At 33.6% G+C, this 24,537-nt stretch overlaps 1 protein-coding gene across 2 annotated transcripts in view; it reads left to right on the top strand.

The window, feature by feature from the left end:
- The window catches only part of LOC100929397 (phosphatidylinositol 3,4,5-trisphosphate 3-phosphatase TPTE2-like), a 74,374-nt gene that overhangs the window by 11,629 nt on the left and 38,208 nt on the right, over positions 1-24,537 (top strand). For both annotated transcript variants that reach the window (XM_031961971.1, XM_031961972.1), the window contains exons 4-7: positions 5,572-5,622; positions 15,549-15,596; positions 19,428-19,589; positions 19,921-20,040. In XM_031961971.1, coding sequence (XP_031817831.1) covers positions 5,572-5,622; positions 15,549-15,596; positions 19,428-19,589; positions 19,921-20,040 — 381 coding nt within the window. The remainder of the gene's footprint in view (positions 1-5,571; positions 5,623-15,548; positions 15,597-19,427; positions 19,590-19,920; positions 20,041-24,537) is intronic.

The following is a 24,537-nucleotide window of genomic DNA, read 5'->3' on the forward strand; positions in this document are numbered from 1 at the left end:
AGCCAGTAAAGAAAAGTTTAAAATCAGGTAAATTGTGCACAACCCAGGTGGAGCAAGAAACTGGTGAGGGGAGAGAGACTAAGCAGTTAAAGTCTGTAAGAGGACTTTCCCTTTGCCAAGAACTGGTGAGCTGCCTGGATGAATGGGATTGGGATTGAGAAACTTTAAGCAGTTTGAGTCAGTAAAAGGCTCCAATTTCCCTTTGATATTGGGAAATTCTAAGTAAAGAGTCCATAAAGGTGCTCCAATTTTCCTTTGGTAAGATCAAGTGAGTCCTCCACCAAAGATGACAAGATACTCTAAACCAAGAAACAATCTAAGATAGCTGGCTCAAAAAACCTATCTAATGTGCTCTTTAGGAAGAATTGGGATGAAGTACCATAATGGATAGGGATTAAATACTGTTGTTTTGTTTGGGCAGATGCCCCACTCTGTGGGACTGGTTGTCTACCAGCCAAGTAGAGTTTCTTAAAGTTTTATTTGCATATTCCCCTCCCTTGTAGAGGGACTTGAAAGGGAGTTTTCTGCCGCCTTAAATTTTGAGGCTGTGTGTGTTTAAATTGGAATTCTGATTCTGAAATTGTATGAGATAATTACTATTAACAAGTGTGTGCTAAAATTGTGAATTGGTTTATTCTGGTATAAGATTTTAAAAATATGTATGCATTGATATTGAAGTATCACTACTAGAAGTTTAAATTTGTATTCGATTTTAAGTTTAAAAAAATTTTGGAGGGGGTTATTGAAACAATGTTTTCTAGTACTATTGATTAAAGAAATGCAAATTAAGACAATCCTAAGATACCACTACAGACCTCTCAGACTGGCTAAGATGACAAGAAAAGACAAGGATGAATGATGGAGGGGATGTGGGAAAACTGGGAAACTAATACAATGTTGGTAGACTTTTGAACAGATCCAGCTGTTCTGGAGAGCAATTTGGAACCATGTTCGAAAAGTTATCTAACTGTGCATACCCTTTGACCCAGCAGTATTTCTACTGGGCTTCTATCCCAAATAGATCTTAAAGGAGGGAAGGGGACCCACATGTGCAAAAATGTTTGTGGCAGCCCTTTTTGTAATGTCTAGAAACTGGAAACTGAGTGGATGCCCATCAGTTGGAGAGTGGCTGAATGAGATATGGTAGATGAATGTAATAGAATAATTGTTCTATAAGAAACGATCAGCAGGATGATTTCAGAGAGGCCTGGAGAGACTTACATGAACTGATGCTAAGTGAAATGAGCAGAACCAGGAGATCATTGTACATGACAACATCAGTATTATACGATGATCAAATCTGATGGACGTAGCTCTTTCCAACAATGAGATGATTGAGGTCAATTCCACTTGTTCAGTGATGAAGAGAGCCATCTCTACCCAGTGAGAGGATTGTGGGAACAGAGTTCTCTTTGTGTTGTTGTTTGCTTGTATTAATCATTTACTTTCTTTTTTTGATCTAATTTCTCTTGTGCAACAAGAGAATTGTATAAATATGCTTATACGTATTGGATTTAACATATATTGTAACTTGTTTAGCATATATTGAATTGCTTGCCATTTAAGGGAGAGGGTGGAGGGAAGGAGGAAGAAATCTGAAACACAAGGCTATGCAAGGGTCAGTGTCATCAAAGTATCTGTGCATATGTTTTGAAAATAAAAAGCTTTATTTAAAAAAAAAATGAAGTTCTCTGGTAACTTTACCTAAAGAGCTCACATGTTTGTTTGTCTTAATTAGATGAAATATATTTAAGCTACTATATTGCTTACTAAATTGCATATCAAGCAATTTGTAAAAATTGTATGAGCTATGCTTGTAACATTTTGTCAGCCCTGATGGATATATGGTATAGATTTTGTGAAATTTGATCCAAAGTTATTTAGATATTACTTGTATTCTAAATATTAAGGTTTGACTTGCTTTCTCCCTTTAACAAAGAAATAAAAGCAAGAAAATTGGGCGTGTAGGGATATGTATGATTGCAAAACAAATTGTAGCTGAAAGAAGTGTTATATGTCTAAAGATAAATAAGAAGGTATTGAGAAGGTGTCCCTGGCTCCAGAATATTCAAGTTAGGTTTTACTGAAATGACACCAGTGGGAGAACTGAGGTATTTACTAATTATAGTGAACTATTTGATAGGATGAGTGGAAGCTTTCCTCTGAGCTCTGCTGCCTTAAGAAGGGTTAGTGAAATAACACTGGAACAAATTTATGGATTGGTAGAAACTAATGATTCTGATAATAGAACATATTTTACTTCTAAGGTTTTATAAGAAATAATGGGGAGGGATTGCAAATTGAGTATTGAGTGGCAATTCCATATGTCTGGCATCAGCCCTCATCAGGGAAAATGGAAAGAATGTATCAGATTCTTAAGAAATGGGTTACTAAAATTGATGTTAGATACTAAATTGCCTTGGACCAAATGTTTGTTTGTGGCTTTATTTAAGAAAAAGAACTGTCCTCAGATTGATCTGGGATTTTCCCTATGTGAGATTAATTTATTTTATTTTGGAGGAGAAAGGGAAAGACTCTCTCTTTTTTATTATTATAATAACTTTTTATTGACAGAACCCATGCCAGGGTAATTTTTTATAGCATTATCCCTTGAACTCACTTCTGTTCCGATTTTTCCCCTCTCTCCCTCCACCCTCTCCCCTAGATGGTAAGCAGTCCTATATATGTTAAATATGGAAAGACCCTCTTTTGAAACAAAGGATAAGTTTTTAAAGAATTATATACTGGCAATGTCCTCATCACTGTCAGCCTTTAGGAAGCAAGGATTGCTGGCCCAGCAACACCTTTGGAATTTGCACTTCCAAATCTTGGAAGAAGCAGAATGAAAAGGACTTGACCTGATGTTACAGATGATTGAGACAGCAGTCTGGAGGCTGAGAACACCAGGGTTAAAGGAGCTGTGGAGGAACCTCAAGAATGAATTGTTAAGGACAATTTATAACCTCTAAAATTGACTCTGCACCAGGGCAATTAGGAATGTTTTGTTGGGAGGAGAGATTAATTGTGCTTAGAAGAATTTTAATAATATTGGTGTTGTAACTGTTATTTATATTTCTGGAAATGTTTATAGGGACTCTCAATTGGAGGAAGTTGAATTAACATTTTTTTTGGATGAAGAAATTATTAATGTTAATTCTGATAGGGTTCTTTAATGTGAAATTAGAACAGTATATTCTATACTCCATATGAGTTATAATTGGTTGTATTGAATCATCTTAAAGCTGTTCCCATTGTTTAGAGAGATTTTGAGAACAGTAGTCTGTCTTTGTAAAACTCTTCTATTTAGATATGAAGATCACCTGTGAACTTTCTAGGATGAATCTCTTACTGTTATCAGTGTAAAGTCATAGTTAACACTTATTTAGGATGTGTGATCCTTGAGAGTTAAATTCACATGAAGCTTTGATTAATGAGTCTTGCTATTTGAGATAAAATCTCTTGGAACTGTAACGTATTATTTGGCATTTTGAATTATGATTGTCTAATGCAGGGGTCCTCAAACTTTTTAAATAGGGGGCCAGTTCACTGTTCCTCAGACTGTTGGAGGGCTGGGCTATAGTAAAAACAAAAACTTTGTTTTGTGGGCCTTTAAATAAAGAAACTTCATAGCCCTGGGTGAGGGGGATAAATGTCCTCAGCTGCTGCATCTGGCCCGCAGGCCATAGTTTGAGGACCCCTGGAATGGATCATCAAGTCAGTAATCCATCACCTGAAAGAAATATGCCATCAAGCTATACACTTTCCTCTACAAGGAATGTGATCCCGAATTATTAAAGGTGGAAGTTAGTATCTGGGCAAGAGTTAGGAGGACAATGACAACTTCCACTTAAGATGGGATCCTTCTGACTCAGTTTCCCATTGGTGTTCCTTTGAATAAGAACTCACCTAATTATTCCTGAGAGGAAAAACCTGCTTTTTTCCTCTTATAGCAAATTTCTATAATAAGGGCAAATAGTCAGTAGAAGCTATGAGCATAATTCAAGTGTATACCATCTTGTAGCTTCCTGTCTGAAAATATGTGGTCATTATATCCTAAATAAGTGGGTAAGTAAGAATTTGGCCTAGTCATCTATCTGTTGCTAGATGCATTTTAGCATTTCTGTAGTTGCTGACTTTCCTGATAGGCATCTTTATTTATGATGCAGATGTGATATAGTAGATTATCTACTCTAATTACTAGGGACACAAATGATTGGGGTGATAGATTCAACAAGGGGGAGTTAGTGGTACAGAACCCCAATCTGAATGCTGAATAGGCTCCTTAAACTCCAGGCCATGGTAGAAATAATTAGTAACCAAAGAAAGGCCCTGGATTTGTTAACGGATCAGACCACTTAGACTAGAGAAACACTACTCCAGCATTGACTAGTATTAGACTACTTGTTGGCTGAAAAAGGTGGAGTTTTGGGAAATTAAATATCCACTTGCTGTGTGAAAATTGATGATAGTGGATTAGTATTGAAGGAAATTGCCAAAGACATCCAAAAATTGGCCCATGTCCCATTCCAAACCTCATCTCTTGCCATTGAATACCTTTTGATGGTCTTGGTCTGGAGGCAACTGGTAGAAACAGGTTCTTTGGGTCCTGTTGATAACTTTTAAGTGGAGTCCTACTAACCCCTGTCTGTCTCCCCTGTGTGATCCAGTTTATACTGTTTCCACAGTGATATAGTGTACAAAGTACAAGGGTAGTCAGACATCATTAGTCAGGGTGGTAAAGATTGAACAACCTGGAGGGGGGGAGTCCAGTTAGACTTGGACTATTAAAAGCACAAGGATGGACCCCAGGAGAGAAAAAGGACAAACCAGGTCCAGAGGAATTAAAGACTGAGAATGAAATGTTTGAGAAAATGTATCAAGAATAGTGTGAGAGGTCTTCAAAGGTTAATAAATAGAGAGGAGGGATTGAATGGGATAAACCTAGTGAAGACTTCTCATAAAAATGTGGCCTTTACCTATGCCCTAATTGTGATTTGAGATTTTGCAATAACAAGTTGAGCTATAACTAAAAGTTGCAAGTGTTTGATTATCCTAAACATTTCTTCCCCCCCACTCCCCACATCTTTTCATTAACATTTAAGTACCTAAGATGGTTTAAAAAAAAAAGTGTGCTGTTCTTTGTTTCTGGGATATATATTTAGTCTCTGGGTATATTAGAACTTCCCAGCCAAAAGGAGAAAAGGTCAAAAGTGGTGGGGGTGGGGGTTTCCTGTTAGAGTCTATATAATCTTGTGTTTTGCAGTTTGCACTTTGTACTCTTCTACTGACATCTTGTCTATTGGGAGTTGTCCTTTCTCATAAGATAGTAATAAATCCTTTTTTGCTTTTTAACTTGATAGTCTCTGATTTTAATTTGGGTGAGGGTCACTGTCCCACACACTTCATGATGACCCCAAAAACTGTACTAATGATATTTAGATATTAATATTGAGCCTTTTTTGGACAGACTTTGTAGTTTTGGTAATTATAAAATGATTAAAACAAAACATTTAGATTATTGTTGTATAGTATATTTCTAATTCTGTTTTCAAATATTTTGGTCTTTGCAAGTAAAATGTCCTTCATTGAAGAGTTTGAGGAGGAAGACTATATTGAGCAAAGGTAAGTATATTGGAAGTTATGATAACTCAGTAACCTATATCCCCATCTCTGATTATTAATCAGTGTTGGGGTGGAAGAAGACACCAAACCTGTTGCTTCTGAATTTTGTCACTCTTACCTGCAAATTATCACATTCTTCTGCCCTTTGGGGAAGAACTGAGATGCAAGGGCTCAGCCTCTTTTGCTGAAATGAATTTATTTAGATTGTCTGAAAGTTAAACATTAAAAACTATCCCTTCCTTGAAGGTATTGCTGATCTTCAGGGATCAGCCAGTATATGGTCAACATGTTGCCCCCTTAACATAGATATGATAAACTCCTTTAAATTCTCTTTAAATTCATTAATTTGCCTCATTAATTAAGTGAAAAGCCCAAATGAAGAATTTTCTTTTAAACAACTAGGTTATAAAGAATGGAGTAAAGTTCTATAAGTGAATCTTATGGTGAAGCCACAGTTGGGCACACACCTGTAATTTATGCCTACTGAGGAGGCTGAGCCTGGTGGATGACTCAAATTCCTGAGTCCTGAGCATTATAAGGGCTAAAGTATATTGAGTACAAAAAAATAAAACTAATGCAGATATTTTTTAAAAAATGTATTGGGAGAATTCACCAAATTTGGCATCAGCATGGTGAGTTTCTAGGAGGGGATGGTGTGTACTATCAGGCTGTCTAAAAAGGGGTCAACTGGCTTAAGTTGGAAACAGGTCAAAGCTATGATGATCAGCAGTGGGATAAGACCCATGAATAACTGTTGTACTTCCAGCCTGGTTAAAATAGGGAGATCCAGCCTAAATGAAGGAAAAAAAAAAAGATATGAGATGTTCCACATTGCTTTTCAATGAATTCTCTTCAGTGAATTATTGTATTTTCCATTTAGCCAATTCTGCTTTTCTAAGGTATCCTCTTCACTGAATGATTATGCCTCTTGGCCTATTCTATTTTTTAAGGTATTCTTTTCTTCATTGTTTTTTGTTGCTGTTTGTTTCATTTACCAATCTTTTTTATATTTTAAAATCTTTTTTTTAATGATTTTCTTGCATTACTCTCATTTCCTTTTCTAAGAGTGGGGGTAAAGGGAAGTTACTTAATCAGTCTTCCAGTGAAAAAGGATTAGAAAAGGGAAAACTGGAACTATCGATATCAAGAAATTTGCTATCAACATCATCCAAGATAAAGATAATGAGTGATGATTTTGTGAGAAAACAGAATAGCCATCTTCACCATGACCTGTAATTCTTTCACTTCTTACCACTTTCCCAGGCCATCTTTCCTGAGTAGGGCTTCGTTTTCCACAATCCCTCTTTTCTGTTTTTTATTAATTAATTTCAATCCCTTCCTATCTCATTTATTGCTCTTTATTTAGCCTTAGATTCTCCTTACCATCTGCTTTCCTTTACTCCTACTCAGTCAGAAGAAGTCACACATCTGTGCTCACTAGCTCCACAAGAAATTCATGCTATCTAGCCAAACCCTTCTGATATTCTAGAACCAACGGGCAAAATAGGAATGGCAACAATCTACCAATCACCTCCTGAAAGAGATTTCAAAATGTAAACTCCCAAAAATATTATAGCCAAATTCCAGTGCTGCCGGGTCAAAGAGAAAATATTGCAAATAGCCAAAAGGAAATAATTAAAATATTATAAGAGTCATAGGCAGGATAACAACATTCAACAGCTTCTACATTAAAGGAGGGTTTGCAATACGATATTCTAGAGAGCAAAAGAGTTCCCTCAAATCCTTTCACTCTTTCTTTGTTGTTTCTCTTTCTTCTTCCCCACAGTGACTCACAAAAAAGATTACTTTTTCTCCTTGCCAAGTCTAATCCTTCTACATACACAAATGATCCCATTCTATTCTGTCTTCCCCCAATTGATTGCTTCCATTTTCAGACCCCATTCTTTCACATCTCTGCTTTCATACTAATTATAAACATTCTCATATCTTTCACATCCTTAAAGAACTCTGAATTGATTCATCTATGGATGATAGTATCTTAGATCTCTCTCATCCTTGAAAAAGCTGTCTACAATGTATACATCTATTTTATTTTTTTAATTTTTAGTTTTTTCCTACACCAGTTTTATTTAAAATTCAAATATATCTTTCTTTGTAATGACTAATGGTTCAAATGATGCTGAATATGAATGATTCAGACACAGATTAATCATTCAAGTGCTTTATGTAGTTTATAAACAAAATCATAAAAATAAGAATAAAATGGTTATTTACAAGAGTTATTAGAGATCTCTGTGCAGACTCAAGAATGAAAGGGGAGAGGGAGGAGGCAATCATCCACTTTCTTTTTAAAAAAAATTCTCCACAGTTGTTCAATTTTATCATTTATCTGAAATAGCTCTCTCCAAAGTCATCAGTGATCTCTTAGTTGCCAAAGTTAAAGACTTTGTCAATTCTCTCCTTCACTTCTCTGTAGCCTTTGATATAATTGAACACACCCTCTTCTTTCACATTCCCTTCTCTCTAGTTTTTCAGAACACTATCCTCTCCCGTTTCTCCTACCTAACTCACTGATCCTTTTCAGAACCCTTTGCTGCATCTGCATCCATGATAGTCCATTAAACCTCTTTCTTCTCTCTCTACTATTTCACTTGATAATCTCACTAGTTCCCATGGATTCAGTAATCATCTCTGTTAATGATTTTCAAATCTACTTATCCAACCCAAATTTGTATGTTGACTGTATACAACTCCAACTGTTTATTAGAAAGCTCAAACTGGATATCCAATATGTATCTTAAATTCATCATTTTCAAAAATGAACTTAATTATCCTTCTAAATTCTCTTTTCCTCTCTTCCCTGTCACTGCTGAAGATACCACCATCTTCCTAATCATTCAGGTTCACAACATAGCTGTCATCCTCAATTTTTCTACCTCCCCTATACAATGTGATATCAAATCCTGATAGTTTTATCTTTGTAACATCTTTCCTATGGACTCCTTTTTTTTTTTTTTTCTCATACCCAAGACACATGAGGAACTGAAGCAAATTTATAAGTCAGAAGTGCTATTTCCCCAAATGGTCAAAGGTTATGAACAATTACAAAGGAAGAAATACAAGATGTCACCAACTACATGAAAAAGTGACATATGACTAATAATTAACTATATGAAAAAATGTCTAAAAGTGACCAAATGACTAATAATAATTAAAAAAAATGCAAATTAAAGCAACTCAAGTTCTACTTCACACTTATCAAGTTGGCAAAGATGACAAAAGAAGAAAATGACAAATGTTGAGAGGCTTTAAGAAAAAACCATAAGTATTCTGTTGATAAAGCTATGAATTGATTTACCAATTCTGGAAAACAATTTGAGACTGTGCCCAAAAGTTACTAAACTGTGAAGGAGCTTTGATTCAGCTGTACCATGCTTATACCCTCAAAGAAATTACATATCCAAAAAAAAATTTACAGCAGCTCTTTTTGTGGTGGCAAAGAACTGGAAAATAAGGAGGTAACCACGAATTGGGTAATGGCCTAACAGATTTTTGTATTTTTATATAATGGAATATTATTGTGCCATAAGATATGTCCTTTCCTCTATCTGTTTCCCATTTTTCAAAAACAATAGTTGGATTTTTTTTTTTTTGGTAAAACTTTTTTATTTTAAACTTAAATGCAAGATGGGGGTGGTGGTGAAAATATTGCCATATACACAGCTGACCACACAACAGTATTCAATATAAAACAATAAATTTCCATGTCAAGAAAACTTATATAATAAATGTTACACATTGTTTTCAAAGCTGCCCAGCTTTTCTTTGTTTCCTTAGTGGTTTTTTTTTTTTTTCCTGTGTACTGTTTACTTTTATTTTTTTCTGCTCCCTCCTCCAAATACCCTAAAAGTGGCTACAACTAAGCATGGATATTCTCTTTCTCTCTCTCTCTCTCTCTCTCTCTCTCTCTCTCTCTCTCTCTCTCTCTATATATATATATATATATATATATATATACACACATGTACATTCTCACATACATGAGTTTCTCTAAAAGTAGGCATTATTTTCCTTCATAAGTTTGTCTTTCCATGTTTTTCTATACCAACAATATTCCAACCCAATCACCTCCTATCTGAGATACTGTCTAGAAAAATTCCTCCTTCCCAATTCTTCATTTCTTCTATTCTTGGCCACATAGATTTTTTACTACTACAAGAAAGTTTTAATATAAAATAATTGAAAAATTTTTTTTGTACCTCAATAATGCTCTCATCTCATAATACAGTTCATGGTTCAATACTGCTTAATCTACTTACATCTTTTCCCCTTGGCTTCTTTGAATTTCTGATCTTTTGTTCTTCTAAATGAACTATATTATTTTCTCTGACAGTGAAATAATTTTTAGTAATTTAATTGAGATGACATTGAATAAATAGATTAGTTAGGTAAAAATTGTTATTTAAAAATTATATTGGATTTACCTATCCTTGAATGGTAAAAATTACTTCAATTAGTTAGATTTGAGTTCATTTGTATAAAACATTTTATGTTTCTGTTTATATAGTTCCTTTGTTTTTGGCAGATATTTGGTCAGGTATATTATAATGGCTAGGTAGTTTAAATGGTCTAAAGCAATATTGAATGATATTGCTGACAATAATTTCTCTATTTTTCACTTTTGATTAAATTTATTTTAATTTTAACTTTGATAATTACTGTCTCTGCTTTTTTTTACATAATAAATTCTATTCCTGTCCTTTATTTTATCTTTGTGTCTATTTCTCTTTTTTATGATGTTTCCTGAGAGCAACATATAGTTAAATTCAAATTTTTAATCTGCTATTCATTTCTGTTTTGTGGGTAAGTTTGTTCCATTCACATTCTAAGCTACATTAAACTGTATTTGTATGAGATAATTTCTCCTTTTTATCTCTCCCTACACAGTTTTGTTTTAAAATCACTCCAACATACTCAGCTTAGCCCACACCTTTCTTTCAAACTACCCAAATAATGATAACAATTACAAGAGTACTGATATTTCAGATATTAATATGTCCCTTCTAATTATTCTTTCATGTTTGTTTTATATTTTTCTTGGCTATTGTATGCTGAATTTTTTTTAAGTTCTGGGAATTTTGTCACAAAAATCTGTAAGTCTTTGAGTTTGTTAAATAACTACTTTTTTTTCCCATTCAGGAGTGTACTTAATTTTGGGGGGGTAAGTTAACCTTGGTTATAACTCCAGCTCTTTTGCTCTATAAAATATAGTATTTCAAGATCTATAGGACTTCACCATAGTAATTGTTACGTCTTATCTGATCCTTATTGTAGATCATGATATTTAAATTGCCTTTTTTTTCCTTGTTGCTTCCAATATTTCTCCTTAACCTGGGACCTTTGAAACTTGACTAAGATATTCCTGTAAATTTTTCTCTGGGGAGCTCTTTCAGATAGTGAACAACAGATATTTTTTTCTATTCCTACTTTGCTTTCCTGTTCTAGAATTTCAGGATAATTTTCCTTGATAATTTCTTATAATATCGAATCAGGTTTTTTTTAGCATAATTTTCAGGTAGTCCAGTTATTCTTCTGTTATTTCTCCTCAATCTGTTCTCCAGATTGATTGCTTTTCAGATGAGATGTTTCACTTTCTCTTCTATTTTTTCATTCTTTTGATTTTGTTCTGTGATTTCTTGGTGTTTTAGAATGCTATTAGCTTTCTTTTGCCCAATTCTAGTTTTCAAGGTAATTTATTCCTTAAGCTTTTGAAGTTAGTTGACTTTCTTTTCATAATTTTTTTGATTTTCTTGAATTGCTCTTATTTTTTCCAATTTTCCTTGATTTCTCTTAATTGATTTTTAAAGCCCCCTTTTTGCTTTATGATTTTTTTATTAAAACTTTTTATTTTCAAAACATATGTAGGATAATTTTACATTGACCCTTGCAAAAACTTGTCTTCCAAATTTTCCCCTCCTTCCCCTCATCCCTTCCCCAAATAGCAAGTATTTCAATATGTGTTAAACATGGTAAAAAAAAAAAAGTTAAATCCAATATATGTATAAATATTTATACAATTATCTTGTTGCACAAGAAAAATCAGATCAAAAAGGAAAAAAATGAGAAAGAAAACAAAATGCAATCAAATAACAAAAAGAGTGAAAATCCTATGTTGTGATCCATACTCGATTCCTACAGTCATCTCTCTGGGTATAGATGGCTCTCTTCATCACAAGATCATTAGAATTGGCCTCAATCATCTCATTGTTGAAAAGAGCCGCATCAGAACGGATCATCACATAATCTTGTTGTTGTGTACTCCTGGTTCTGCCCATTTAATTTAGCATCAGTTCACGTAAATCTCTCCAGGCCTCTTTGAAATCATTCTGCTGATTGTTTCTTATAGAACAATAATATTCTATAACATTCATATGCCATAATTTATTCAGTCATTCTCCGACTGATGGGCATCCACTCAGTTTGCAATTTCTTGCCTCTACAGAAAGGGCTGCCACGAACATTTTTGTACATATGGGTTCCTTTCCTTCCTTTAAAATCTCTTTGGGATATAAATCCAGTAGAAACACTGCTGGATTAAAGTATATGCACATTTTTGGTAGCCTTTTGGGCATAATTCCAAATTGTTCTCCAGAATGGTTGGATCAGTTCACAACTCCACCAAGGTATTAATGGCCCAGTTTTCCCACATCTCATTTAACATTCACCATTATCTTTTCCTGTCATCTTAGTCAATCTGAGAGGTATATAGTGGTATATCAAAGTTATCTTAATTTGTATTTCTCTGATCAATAGTGATTTAGAGCATTTTTTCATATGACTAGAAATGGTTTCAATTTCTTCATCTGAAAATTGTCTGTTCATATCCTTTGACCATTAATCAATTGGAAAATGGCTTGAATTCTTATATATTTGAATCAATTTTCTCTAAATTTTAGAAATGAGGCCTTTATCAGAACCCTTGAATGTAAAAAATTTCCCCAGCTTATTGCTTCCCTTCTAATCTTATCTGCATTGCTTTTGTTTGTTCAAAAACTTTTTAACTGAATATAATCAAAATTATCAATAAGGAATTCCAGTTCTTCTTTGCTCAGAAATTCCTTCCTTCTCCACAAATTTGAGGGGTAAACTATTCTTTATTTTTCTATTTGCTTATAATATCATTCTTTATATCTAAATCATGAACCCATTTTGATCTTATCTTGGTATACAGTGTTAGGTGTGGGTCAATGCTTAGTTTATGCCATACTAATTTCCAATTTTCCCAGAAATTTTATCAAATAGTGAATTCTTATCCCAAAAGCTGGGGTCTTTGGGTTTTTCAAACATTAGATTACTATAGTCATTGATAAAGTCCCTTTTAAAGTTCTTTCAAGAAAGCTTAAGGTCATTTGACAGTTCTCATTGAAAAAGGAGTGGGTTTTTTAGCTTCATTATCTGCCTCTAAATATGACCCCAGATCTTCTCTATCCTCAAAGTAACTATGGTTGGGTTCCTTCCCTTAGCTTACTCATTTTTATTTATTTATTGAATAAATAGATTGGTTATATAAAATTGTCATTTAAAAATTATATTGGATTTACCTTCCCCTGAGTAGTCAATATTACTTCAATTATTTAGTTCTGAGTTCATTTGTATAAAAAGCATTTTATGTTTCTGTTCATATAGTTCCTTTGTTTGTTTTGGCAGGTAAATTTAATGGTCAGATATTTTATACTGGATAGATATTTTAAAAGATAAAAAAAACAATATTGAATGATATTGCTGATACATAGTGTAGTGTCTCTATTTTTCACTTTTTTAGCAACTTTTTGTGTAATCAAGTTGTAGTCTCAAGGTATGGGGAAATGATGTCTCAAGTCTCGGGTCCTTCTACTGTTATTTTCTGAGATCTCTCTTGGGATTCAAACTGGGCCTCCCCTCTCTACTCCTAAGCCACAATTACAGTCCCAGTTACATTGTCTGGCAAATGATCTTGCTCCTTGTAGCTCCTCCAGTGGCTGCAAACTACAGCTGTTCTCTCTGCCCTAGAACTGAAACCAAGAACTCTGTTCTCCTGTAAGTGTCCACAACTAAAAGGATCCCCACCCTCATGACTACATTCATCAAGTGTGTATTAGTTCTTTCTTTCTACAGCCACAGCTCAGGATGTGCTTGACATCTCTTGACAGTGGAAGGTCCTTTAATCTTCTATTTGTCCATCAGGCCCCCACACTGTCTGCAAGATGAAAATGTATAAGGCTGAGGCTGTCTTTCTAACCAGCTGCCTCCAGGGTTTGTTGCTTGTTGAGCTGGAGATGTTCACACTTTACTCAAGCCAAACCTCTACCCCTGAAGGTTTTGGAGCCTTTTCAAATTATTTTAGGAGGACACTTCTTTAACCCAAGTTTATTTCTCCTGCTGAAGTGATGGTCTGGGGTGTGTGTGTGTGTGTGTGTGTGTATGAAATTTGGAGAGCTGAAAGTTTTCTAATCTACTCCTCCATCTTCTCAGAATCTTAATCAATAAATAAATCAGTGAGAATAGAGTCATTTTATCTGAACATCATATTTTTTTCTTATTTTAATTTCTCTAATTTGCTTCAGTTTTGATTTTTGTAGGTCAGTGGTCTGACCACCATAACCATAATAAGTCATTTTTTTACCTACAAAATATAATCGGTCTGATGTTTTAATGTTATTTGGGGTTTCTCATGTCCAGTACTTTTTGATTCTTTCCTTGAAGAAATTATTCATAGTATATAAGTTTAAATTCATACTCTTGATCTATATTTTTCTAATGTGTTTTTCAGCATTTTAACCTATTTTATTTGCAGTCTCTGAATATCAGTGTCAATTTAATTTAAAATTTACTAAGTTTTTCATAGAATTTTTATACTTCTTCATCCTCTGCATTAGATAATGGCATATTACTATGATTTTGTTGTTTGTTTTTTTGGTTTTCATTTTGCAAATATTAGTTTAAGGATTGCAATAGATGACCAAGATAATCTCAAATTGAAGGCAGGAGGGAAAGAACATTGTCTGGAAAGTGGAATGTTCCTACGTATGCTAGCCCAAATATGCTTACTCAAAAATAGATTTGATTCCAATTATAAGAGTAGAAATCTTGAAACAAGAAAAGTTAGTTTTATAGTAATTCAGTATTAAGCTTTACTATTTGTAAAGCACCTTTGTTTATCCAACAAATATTGTTTTGTCTATCATTTGCTCCAGACCTGTAGTTTTGTGTATTTAGGGAACTCCTCTACCAATGTCAACTGGCAATTCTTCTGCAATATATAATCTTAAATAATTTCCAGGGACTTTGAGAATTTCAGAATCTTGTCCAGGGTTACAGTATGAGCTAAAGACAAAATTTAAACCTGCATGAGGTCTTTTGGCAAGTCAGTTGTGGTTAAATAACTTGCCCAGGATTACATAGGTAGTAACTGTTCATTGTCTGAGGTAATATTTGAATTCAGATTCTCCTGACTCCAAGGCCAGTGCTGTATCTACTGTGGCACCTAGCTGCCCCTAATATTTTTAATTGATTGATTGATATACAGGTTTTTATTTTTCCAAATATATGCAAGGATAGTTTTTAACATTTACCTTTTCAAAACTTTATTCTGATGATTTTCTTGAGAGATTTTCAACAGAAATTTGGACCTTGGTCATGAGGATTTTGACTACAACAACTCAAAAAGATGTCTGCTAAGGCAAAGAAGGATGGAAATATCTGCATTATTGACATGAATTCCTTATAACAAAAATTTATTATGTGTCGGAAACAGAGAAAATACTGTGGGCCTTAGGTCATAAATATTTCCTCTAATTACTTTTCTCTTCACAATTCCTCTTTTGGATAAAAAATCCAATACAAATTAGAGGAAATGTGAAATAAAATTTTGAATGTTAGGATATTGTATTATATGATTAATTTTAACTTTGTTTTTTTCCCAACAGCCAGCTTAAAGAAGCTATACAATATGTTGTGATGTCCATCACTTTCAGGTATGAAAGACTGCAAACAAAGAATGCAAGAAGGTTTGACCTTCAATTTTAAGCTCACATCCACTGACTTCTCAATTGTTTTGGCTCAAGAATGGGATAGAAGGATCGAGATCTGAGGTATTATTTCAGACACCCTAAGCAAACTCATAAAAGACTGACTGATAAGTCAGAACTTTAATTAATTTATTTACAGTGGAAGATGTAATTGGCCAGATAATAGGTTTAGACCATTTGTGGAGGAAACTGCTGGAGTAAAATTGCTGGAGTATGACCAGTAAAATTTGAAATAACTGAGGAAACAAAGATTCAAGTTTCTGAGCATATTGATTTATTAAGCAATGCTTCCAAGTTATATAAAATATTGGGACCAGGCCTCCTCATTTTGGCACTGCACCCCAAATACAGAGAGAAATAGATTTTTCATGAATTAAAAGCCAACAATTAATGGGATAGAAACCAGTTTACAAAATTAGGTAATCTGATCTCTAATTTCAGGAAATTGAAGGATTTTTTGAGTTGGGATGGAGAAAATGGATTTCAATCAATGTGGGAGATGGTAACTGAGCTTCAAGATCTTTCATTTCCCAGAATAGGCAGATGTTGATTAATTGAATCCACCTGCATTTTATGAAATAATAAATGACATAACATCTATTTTCCCATGAAGGATTTGCAGAAATACAAGATGGAGAATAATACATGTGGGAACACAAGATGGAGTCAGTGGTCATGAGATGGAATCCAATTGGTTATCTCAATTCTCACACTTTCCTTAATTCTGAGCTAATTCAATTCTCCTTTGCTCATAAAGCATAATACCTTCTCTGTTAGGGCACACCATAGAGTCTCCCAAAGTCAGAAAGATCTTGAGAACTTTAAGTGGAGATGCCCTGAGGATCTTTTGCAATGTATATTTATTCATTTCAATTACCATCTTCATATAGAAAGTTTCCAAATTTGAATCTTTAATACTCAGAGAATCTGAAGAAGTTCATATTAAGTGACTTCAATCTTCTCAATGAAATATAAAACTTAAAATATGTAAGAATACCTTCAAGAATTAAGTTTCACATTTACTGAATAACTACTCCATATTTAATGCAACAAACATACACTGATATAAAATATTATATAATTATAAATCACATTAATTAAAGAAGGTATCTTAAGGACCTCAAGTAACACTTTTATTACAGCCAGTGTCAAAAAAACCTTTCTTTTAAAATATAATTCAGAATTTTTACTAATTAATAGTAGTTTTTCTATTACATCCCAAACTAGTTCTAACTAATGAAGATTCATTGTATTATCAAAAACATTACTTGGGCCCACAAATTGATTTGGCATTATAGCTCTACATTTATTTTTCACTGTCAGGGGTATAGAATTTGATAAGACTTATTGACTGGATGTATGTGAGGAAGAAGAGTAAAGAGTCTAAAAATGATTCCCAAATTAAAAAATAGGGAGAATGGCAGTATCAGTGTAACAATTGGGAAAATCAGAAAGAGCATGTGTATAGAGAGATGGTTAAATCTAACTTAGGTCAGCTCAAGGTGAGTTTGAGGGGCTAATGAATGATCTTAGGTGATCTTAGATGGAGATGACCAATTGAGGGACTGTTTAATTTTTGTGTCTGTATCCCTAGCGCTTAGCTCAGTCCTTGCATTAAATAGTAAGTACTTAAAATAATGACTTAATTGAATTAAATCTGGTGCTCTGAAGAATTTGCAGGATGGATAGTGTAGATGTGAGAATCTCTAGAAATATCTAGGCCAAGAAGCTACAATCACTAACTGACAATGATTCTCAATCAGAACTTTCAACATGACTATAAACTTTAAACTAGACTATTTTCCCATCATCTTTATTCCTATCACACTATATGTGACTATTGTGATGCAATATCCTTGCATATATTTGGAAAAATAAAAACCTGTATATCGATCAATCAATTAAATATATTAGGGGCAGCTAGGTGCCACAGTAGATAGAGCACTGGCCTTGGAGTCAGGAGAATCTGAATTCAAACATCACCTCAGACAATGAACAGTTACTACCTATGTAATCCTGGGCAAGTTATTTAACAACTGCCTAGCCAAAAGACCTCATATAGAATATGTGATTCTATCCTAGAATTCTCATTATGATACGTGCATGCTGATCCTAAACTTTGGGAGTGCATGAGATCACTGAGAAAAAGAGGATTAAGGGGAAAAAAGGAGGACTGAGGATAGAGCCAATAGAGGGAAGAGGAATCAGTAAAACAAAACAAAACAAAAATTAGGGAAAACAGTGAAACAGGGTATTAGGGTGTCAGAAGCCAAAGGAAGAAAGAATATCATGGAGTTTGTAATAGTGAAAATGCAAGATGTTTCAAGGATGTCAAGGAGGTTGAAGACTTGAGAAAAGGCCATTAGATTTAGTCATTAAAAGGTTAGTAGTGACCTTTCAGAGATCAGTATCAATTTGGTATGGTTCAGAAAATACTAGATACTCCCCTGAGTTTCAGTCAAATGTGAATGATGCTATCTTTCATAATTACTTGATGGAGTTGTTTTGAAGATACAGGATTATAGTTATATAAAATTAAAAAGACCTCTGTGGTCAACTCCTTCATGTTACAAATGAGGAAACCGAGATGTAGGGAATTGAGGTGACTTGTCCAAGACCACATAGATAGTCAATGTAAGAAGCAGGATATGAGATAACTTTAAAGTTAGCAAAATAGATTTTGTACATAAATTATATGTATAGGTCAGGTACTTTTATTAGAATGCTAAAGATAGAAGTCATACTGCAAGTATTGAGAGTAGTCAAGAAGTATAGATAGCCAATATAGATGGTGTATTCTTGGATGAATATATTCTTGAATGAATATTCAAGAAACTTGGAGTAAATGGAGAATGGAGATGATATGCAACCACTAGGAAGTGGTAGAATTGAGAGAGGATGGGTCTTTTAGGATATGGAAGATTTGTACATATCTGTGGATAAAAGGAAAGAAGCCAATGGATATAGATGGAGAATTCAAGAGACACTGTGATTGATGAAGTCCCAAACTATGAAAGCCAAATGTTAGACAAAGAATACAGGTGGGTTGTTTGAAGGAGAGTAGGAGAGGAAGGACTGATTAATTAATATTAACTAGAATATTAACTAATTAACTAATATTAACTAATAATAAAAATAATTAACTAATATTAACTACTCTTCCTCAGAGACCACAGAGAAAGAGGAGAGGAAGGGATTCCTGCAGGATAATTGATTACCTTAGCAATATAGGAGGAAGGTCATCCACTGAAAGAGGACAAATTTGGGATAAGCAATACAGGGCATGTGATAGGGAAGAGTCAACAACTGATATAGAAAAGAATTGCCTAGCAGTTTTAAGTACCTAGTTGAGGCTATGTAGCATTTGGTTATAGAATGTGTTATGAGAATTCTCATGGAAGATCTAGATCTGTGAAAGCCAGAAGAAGAGAAAAATTCATCTCCCAAACTAATAACAATGTCTGTGACCATTTGTTTAAAACTGAATAGAAAACATAATAATTTCTTCCACTAATATTCAAACCAACTTTCCTTTTCCCTACCCCCACACTACTCTTCATATACTTCATATACCCCCATATACTACTCTTCAGGTGTAAAAGGATAGAAATTTTGGGGGGGAGGGGAGGTTGTGTTTTCCTGAATAAATTTCATCTTAAATTATGAGGATGCAATATACTATTTCTTTGGCTTAAAAATATTAATTAGCAGGCTTAAAGTCAGATATGATGTGTAAGATTCACTTTTCTTTACTGATTTTTTTCCCCATCTTTATAGGTTATTTAGTATTTTATTGATCTTCATTCATATTGCAGTACTGGTTGCAGGTTTATCCCTGACTCCTAAGGGTACAACGTTACCTTTAGTCTATCGTATATTTTTTTTACTTTTTGGTCTCTTCTTCCTTGCTGATGTGCTATTTCAAGTCTTTTTAGAAGGGTAAGTTGGATTTTTAAAAACTCATAAAGCTGTTCTATGTTGATATGGCAAGTGTTATTTGATGCCAAATTAGCTCTCAGTAACTATTCCAATGGGTAGTTGCTATTGAAACTGATATTAACATTTTTGTTAAGGGGAATGTAGACATTTAAGATGAAAAGTTATCTTTCAAAACAATATTGTTTTCCCCTTAATTTTTTGAATGCCATCATATTAATCTCTTAAAGCAGATTAACTAATTACTTGGGATTAAAAGGATTGGGGTTTTAAAAAGAAATCTTCCTTGTGTTTCTTTTGAGAGGTAAATTTCATAATTTTGCTTGTATTACAGAGCAGTGAAATATTTTTCTTCAATAATCAATACAATAGATCTCCTTTCTATTTTGTCATTCCTGATGGTGGATATAGTTTATCTTTATTTTGATATTGGAGGAATTCCTCAAATCCCCACGTAAGAAATATATTATTTATGTCTTGAAATGTTATGTGCTTTTCTTGTCCTCCTCCTCCTCCTCTTCTTCCTTCTTTTTCCTTCCTTCTTCTTCCTTCTTCTTCCTTCTTCTTCCTTCTTCTTCCTTCTTCTTCCTTCTTCTTCCTTCTTTTTCCTTCCTTCTTCTTCCTTCTTCTTCCTTCTTCTTCCTTCTTTTTCCTTCCTTCTTCTTCCTTCTTTTTCCTTCCTTCTTCTTCCTTCTTCTTCCTTCTTCTTCCTTCTTCTTCCTTCTTTTTCCTTCCTTCTTCTTCCTTCTTTTTCCTTCCTTCTTCTTCCTTCTTCTTCCTTCTTCTTCCTTCTTCTTCCTTCTCTTTTTTTTTTGGGGGGGGGGAAGTGAGAGATGAACCAGCTTTCTCCTGGACTTCAGGACGGGCACCCTATCTACCACACTACCTTCTTCTTCTTACAAAAATAATACTGTGGTTATCTCAATTCTACATCTATATTATATTGCTTAAATAAATTCTATTTAGATTTCTGCTTGAATTTTATTTTCAAATGACATTATTCTAAGACTATTATTATTACTAGTAGTAATTAATATTAATAGTAGTTATTAGTATTAGTAGTAATTATTATTATTAGAACCACTACTAGCTACTAATATTACTACTAGCTAACTAGCAAGCATTTGCATAGTCCTTTCAAGTTTGAAAATGCTTTACAAATATTGTCTCAATTTATCTAGATAGAACTATGAGCCCAGGAGCTTGATCAGTAATTTTTAAATGAATTATGAGGTTTAAGGAAGAACCTGACAGTTTTGACTGTTCTATTTAAGTCTGAACATGGTAATTAATAACTACCAAGTACCAAGCATATAAAATTGTGATAAATATAGCTTTTGAAATAGGAAGGGCTTTCCATTATCTCTTACATCTAAGATGAGGTTCACAAAGCAAGTAGAAAGATTTTACTAGATTACAATCAATCAACTTTCTCTGTGCCGGGCATTGTACTAAGTGCTGGGGATACAAAAAAAAAAAAAAAAAAAAAAAAAAAAAGACAGTGTCTCCCCTCCAGGAGCTTATGATCTAATGCCAGAAAAGTATAGATCTTTCAGTATTGTGACAGATAATTAATAGGGAAAAATATGATGCATAGTATGAAACAGTTTATAGATGATGCATTAGGTGAATCATTTTGGAGCTATATTCTATTTACTGCTTGTCTGGTTTTAATTGGTATCTCCAGGATCTGAGCCTAAATAAAATAAAAATAAGTTACTTATTACAGTTCTAGAATTACTGAGAAGAGATATTCTCCTGTATATTCTCTCTTTTTTGGATATCTATGATCCTACTTTTTCTTTGTTTTCTTCCTCCACTTGTCTGGCCATTTCTCATTCTCCTTTGCTAGGTCATCTATCATAGGACACATGCCCTAATTGTGAGGCACTCAAAGTTTCTGTTCTAGCCTCTCATCTCTTTCTTCTTTCTATATTTTTCTTAGTGTTGTCATCAGCTTCTATGGTTTTGAACATCACCCCTATATTTATAGAAGTGATTCTTTGATCTAGTTTCTATCCTGAACTCCAGTCCTATATCACTAACTGCCATTTGGCATTTAGAACTAAACGTATCATCAATTCACACTCAATATCAAGAAGAGAACATTATTTCCCTCCATTATATCCCTTCCTTCTTCAAAAGTTTCCTCTTTCTGTTGAAGTTACCTCTATTTTTCAAATGTCTTAGGTTCATAACTTTATCACTCTCCCTGACTTCTCACCTTCCTTCATCCCACATATCCGATGAGCTACCAAATTTGTTATTTCTAGCTCCACAATATCTCTCATAATCAGTTATAATCTCTTTCTGTACTTACAGAGTACTTACTAAATCACAACTCCACTAACAATGCATCAGTATGCCTGTGTTTACAATGTTGATTATTCTTATCTTTGCTAATGTACTGGATATGTGGAGAAATATCAAGGTTGCTTTGATTTGCATTTCTCTTCTCTTTGCTGATTTGGAAGGTTCATTCTTATGGTCATTAATTGTTTATAATTATTCTTTTTAAATGCTTCCTTTTTAATAATAGCTTTTTAATCTTCAAAACACATGCAAAGATAGTTTTCAATACTCACCTTGCAAAATCTTGTGTTCCAAACTTCTTGTCTTCTCCCCACACTCTCCCTTAGACAAATAATCCAGTGTATGTTAAACATGTGCAATTCTTCGATACATATTTCCATGTTTATCATGCTGTACAAGAAAAATCAGATTAAAAAGGAAAAAATAAGAAAAATAGGCAAACAACAAGAAAACAGATGAAAATACTATGTTTTGAACCACAATCAGTCCCCAAGATCCTCTTTCTGGATGCACATGGCTTTTTACATCACGAGTCGATTGGAATTGGCCTGAATCACCTCATTGTTGAAAAGAGACAAGTTCATCAGAGTTGATCATCGTATAATCTTGTTGCTGTGTACAATATTCTCTTGGTTTTACTCCATTTATAATCAATTTATGTAAGTCTCTTCAGCTCTTTCTGAAATCATCCTGCTGATTGTTTCTTACAGAACAATAATATTCCATACCATTCATTCATATGCCATGACTTATTCAACCATTCCCCCAACTGATGGATATTCACTCAAATTCCAGTTCTTTGCCACTATTAAAAAGGCTGATATAAATATTTTTGCACATGGGGTTCCTTTTTCCTCTTTTATGATCTCTTTGGAATATAGACCTAGGAGAGATATTGCTGGCTCAAAGGATATGTCCTCAAATTATTTGTCTGCCTTAACATGAGGAAATTACTTTTGGTGATATATATTTCTATTAGTTGCCTTTCCCACCTCCATGCTCCTTGATTATTAATAAAAGATTATCAAACAGTGAGATGTGCACACTAATGGTGTTTGTCACTGTTACAGAAGAGATTCAGTGCAGAATCCAATCAAAGAGAAATGTCTGGTTGTGATTAACACCTTCTACACTCTCCTATTTATGGAGAATATTTTTCTGATTTCACCTAGCCTCAAACATTGCACAAATTCCCAGATGAGATTCAAAAACGTTCAAAAGATTTTATGGTTTCTATCCACAAAGGAAAAATTAAGTGGATGAAGAATGTCTATTCTCCAAACTGTCATATACAATTGGATGGACAACCTACATAACTGATTAATTAGTGTATAGTAGAAAGACTCTACAAATATATAAGGAACTAGGACAAGAGTTAAACAAAAGTAGGAAAGCTGATTGGATTATTTTGGGGAAAGTGTGAAATTATTTTAATGATGTCATGTTTTTCCCTGAAAATGAAGATCCATCTTTAAAAATCAATTTTCATATGAATTGATTTTGTGGCTATTAGTTGTGAAAATACTATGTCCACCAAAGAATTTAGGATAATCAAAAAGGCAATGAAGAGTTAGTTACATTGTTGATATGAGCTACCTGAATCTCAGCAGAGACTAGAAATCATACAGAAGGATGGTAGAGGATGTCATTAAAGAAATTTATGAAAAAATTTAAAAATGGGTTATTCTTCTAGCAAAAATAAGAAGCAGCTGATAAACAACCAATGTGCTCTATTGGTATAATCATCATGTCAAGAGAAGTTCCCCTAGAACATTGGAGGAGATCTCTTATGATAAAATGATGAAACACATAAACAAAAGTTACATAAGATAGGCAGACACAAATAGATAAATGAGCTATGTTTTTTCAGAAAATACTCAATTCGATAAGGATTTATTAAGCACCTACTATATGCCAGATAGTATATACATGCTACTGGTATAAATACAAAAACAAAACATTCATTTGAGTAATATTTTCTCTGTCATTTTTTTTTACAAAAATTTATTTTAATTGTATAATTTAAATTTTTTAAATAAATAAGGGAATCTATCTTAACCCCTTAATAATTCCTCCTATTTCAATAGAAAAACATCATTTTAATCATACAATTGAAAGAAATACATTATTCCATTCCTTCATATTTTTAATAGTTCTCTTTAATATTTAGTCTATCATCCAGCTGAAATTCACTGAAGTATATGGTGCAATGTTTTGGGGGAGATTCATCTAAGTTGGAGTCTGGATGAGGCTTGTGGAAACTCAGTTTCTTCTGCTATTTTGTGCTGCTTTATGAAGCGATAACACTTGACACTATTTTACTTTTTCCTATATTTTTTGCAAATAGATTTATGTTCTAAACCATTTGTGTCTGGCTGCTAAATCTTTCCATTTGCCAATAATACAACTATCACTGGTTGAAGCAGTTTCTGAGCTCTTTTGGCCTTCTTATTGTGATGACTGTTTTACATCTAGTTAAATTCCTGTAGAAAATGTTATTAGGACTAATTCTCAATTTTGGGTACCAATAGCTTGCTTGACTAGGTTGTGTTAGAACTATTGCAATTGCATATACCATTTTCTTATTTTTTTTAATTCCTTATTCTAATTTGATCATGATTTTTATTTTTGCTTCCAT

The sequence above is a fragment of the Sarcophilus harrisii genome, chromosome 3, assembly GCF_902635505.1.
Source record: "Sarcophilus harrisii chromosome 3, mSarHar1.11, whole genome shotgun sequence".
In the NCBI taxonomy this organism is placed as follows: Eukaryota; Metazoa; Chordata; class Mammalia; order Dasyuromorphia; family Dasyuridae; genus Sarcophilus; species Sarcophilus harrisii.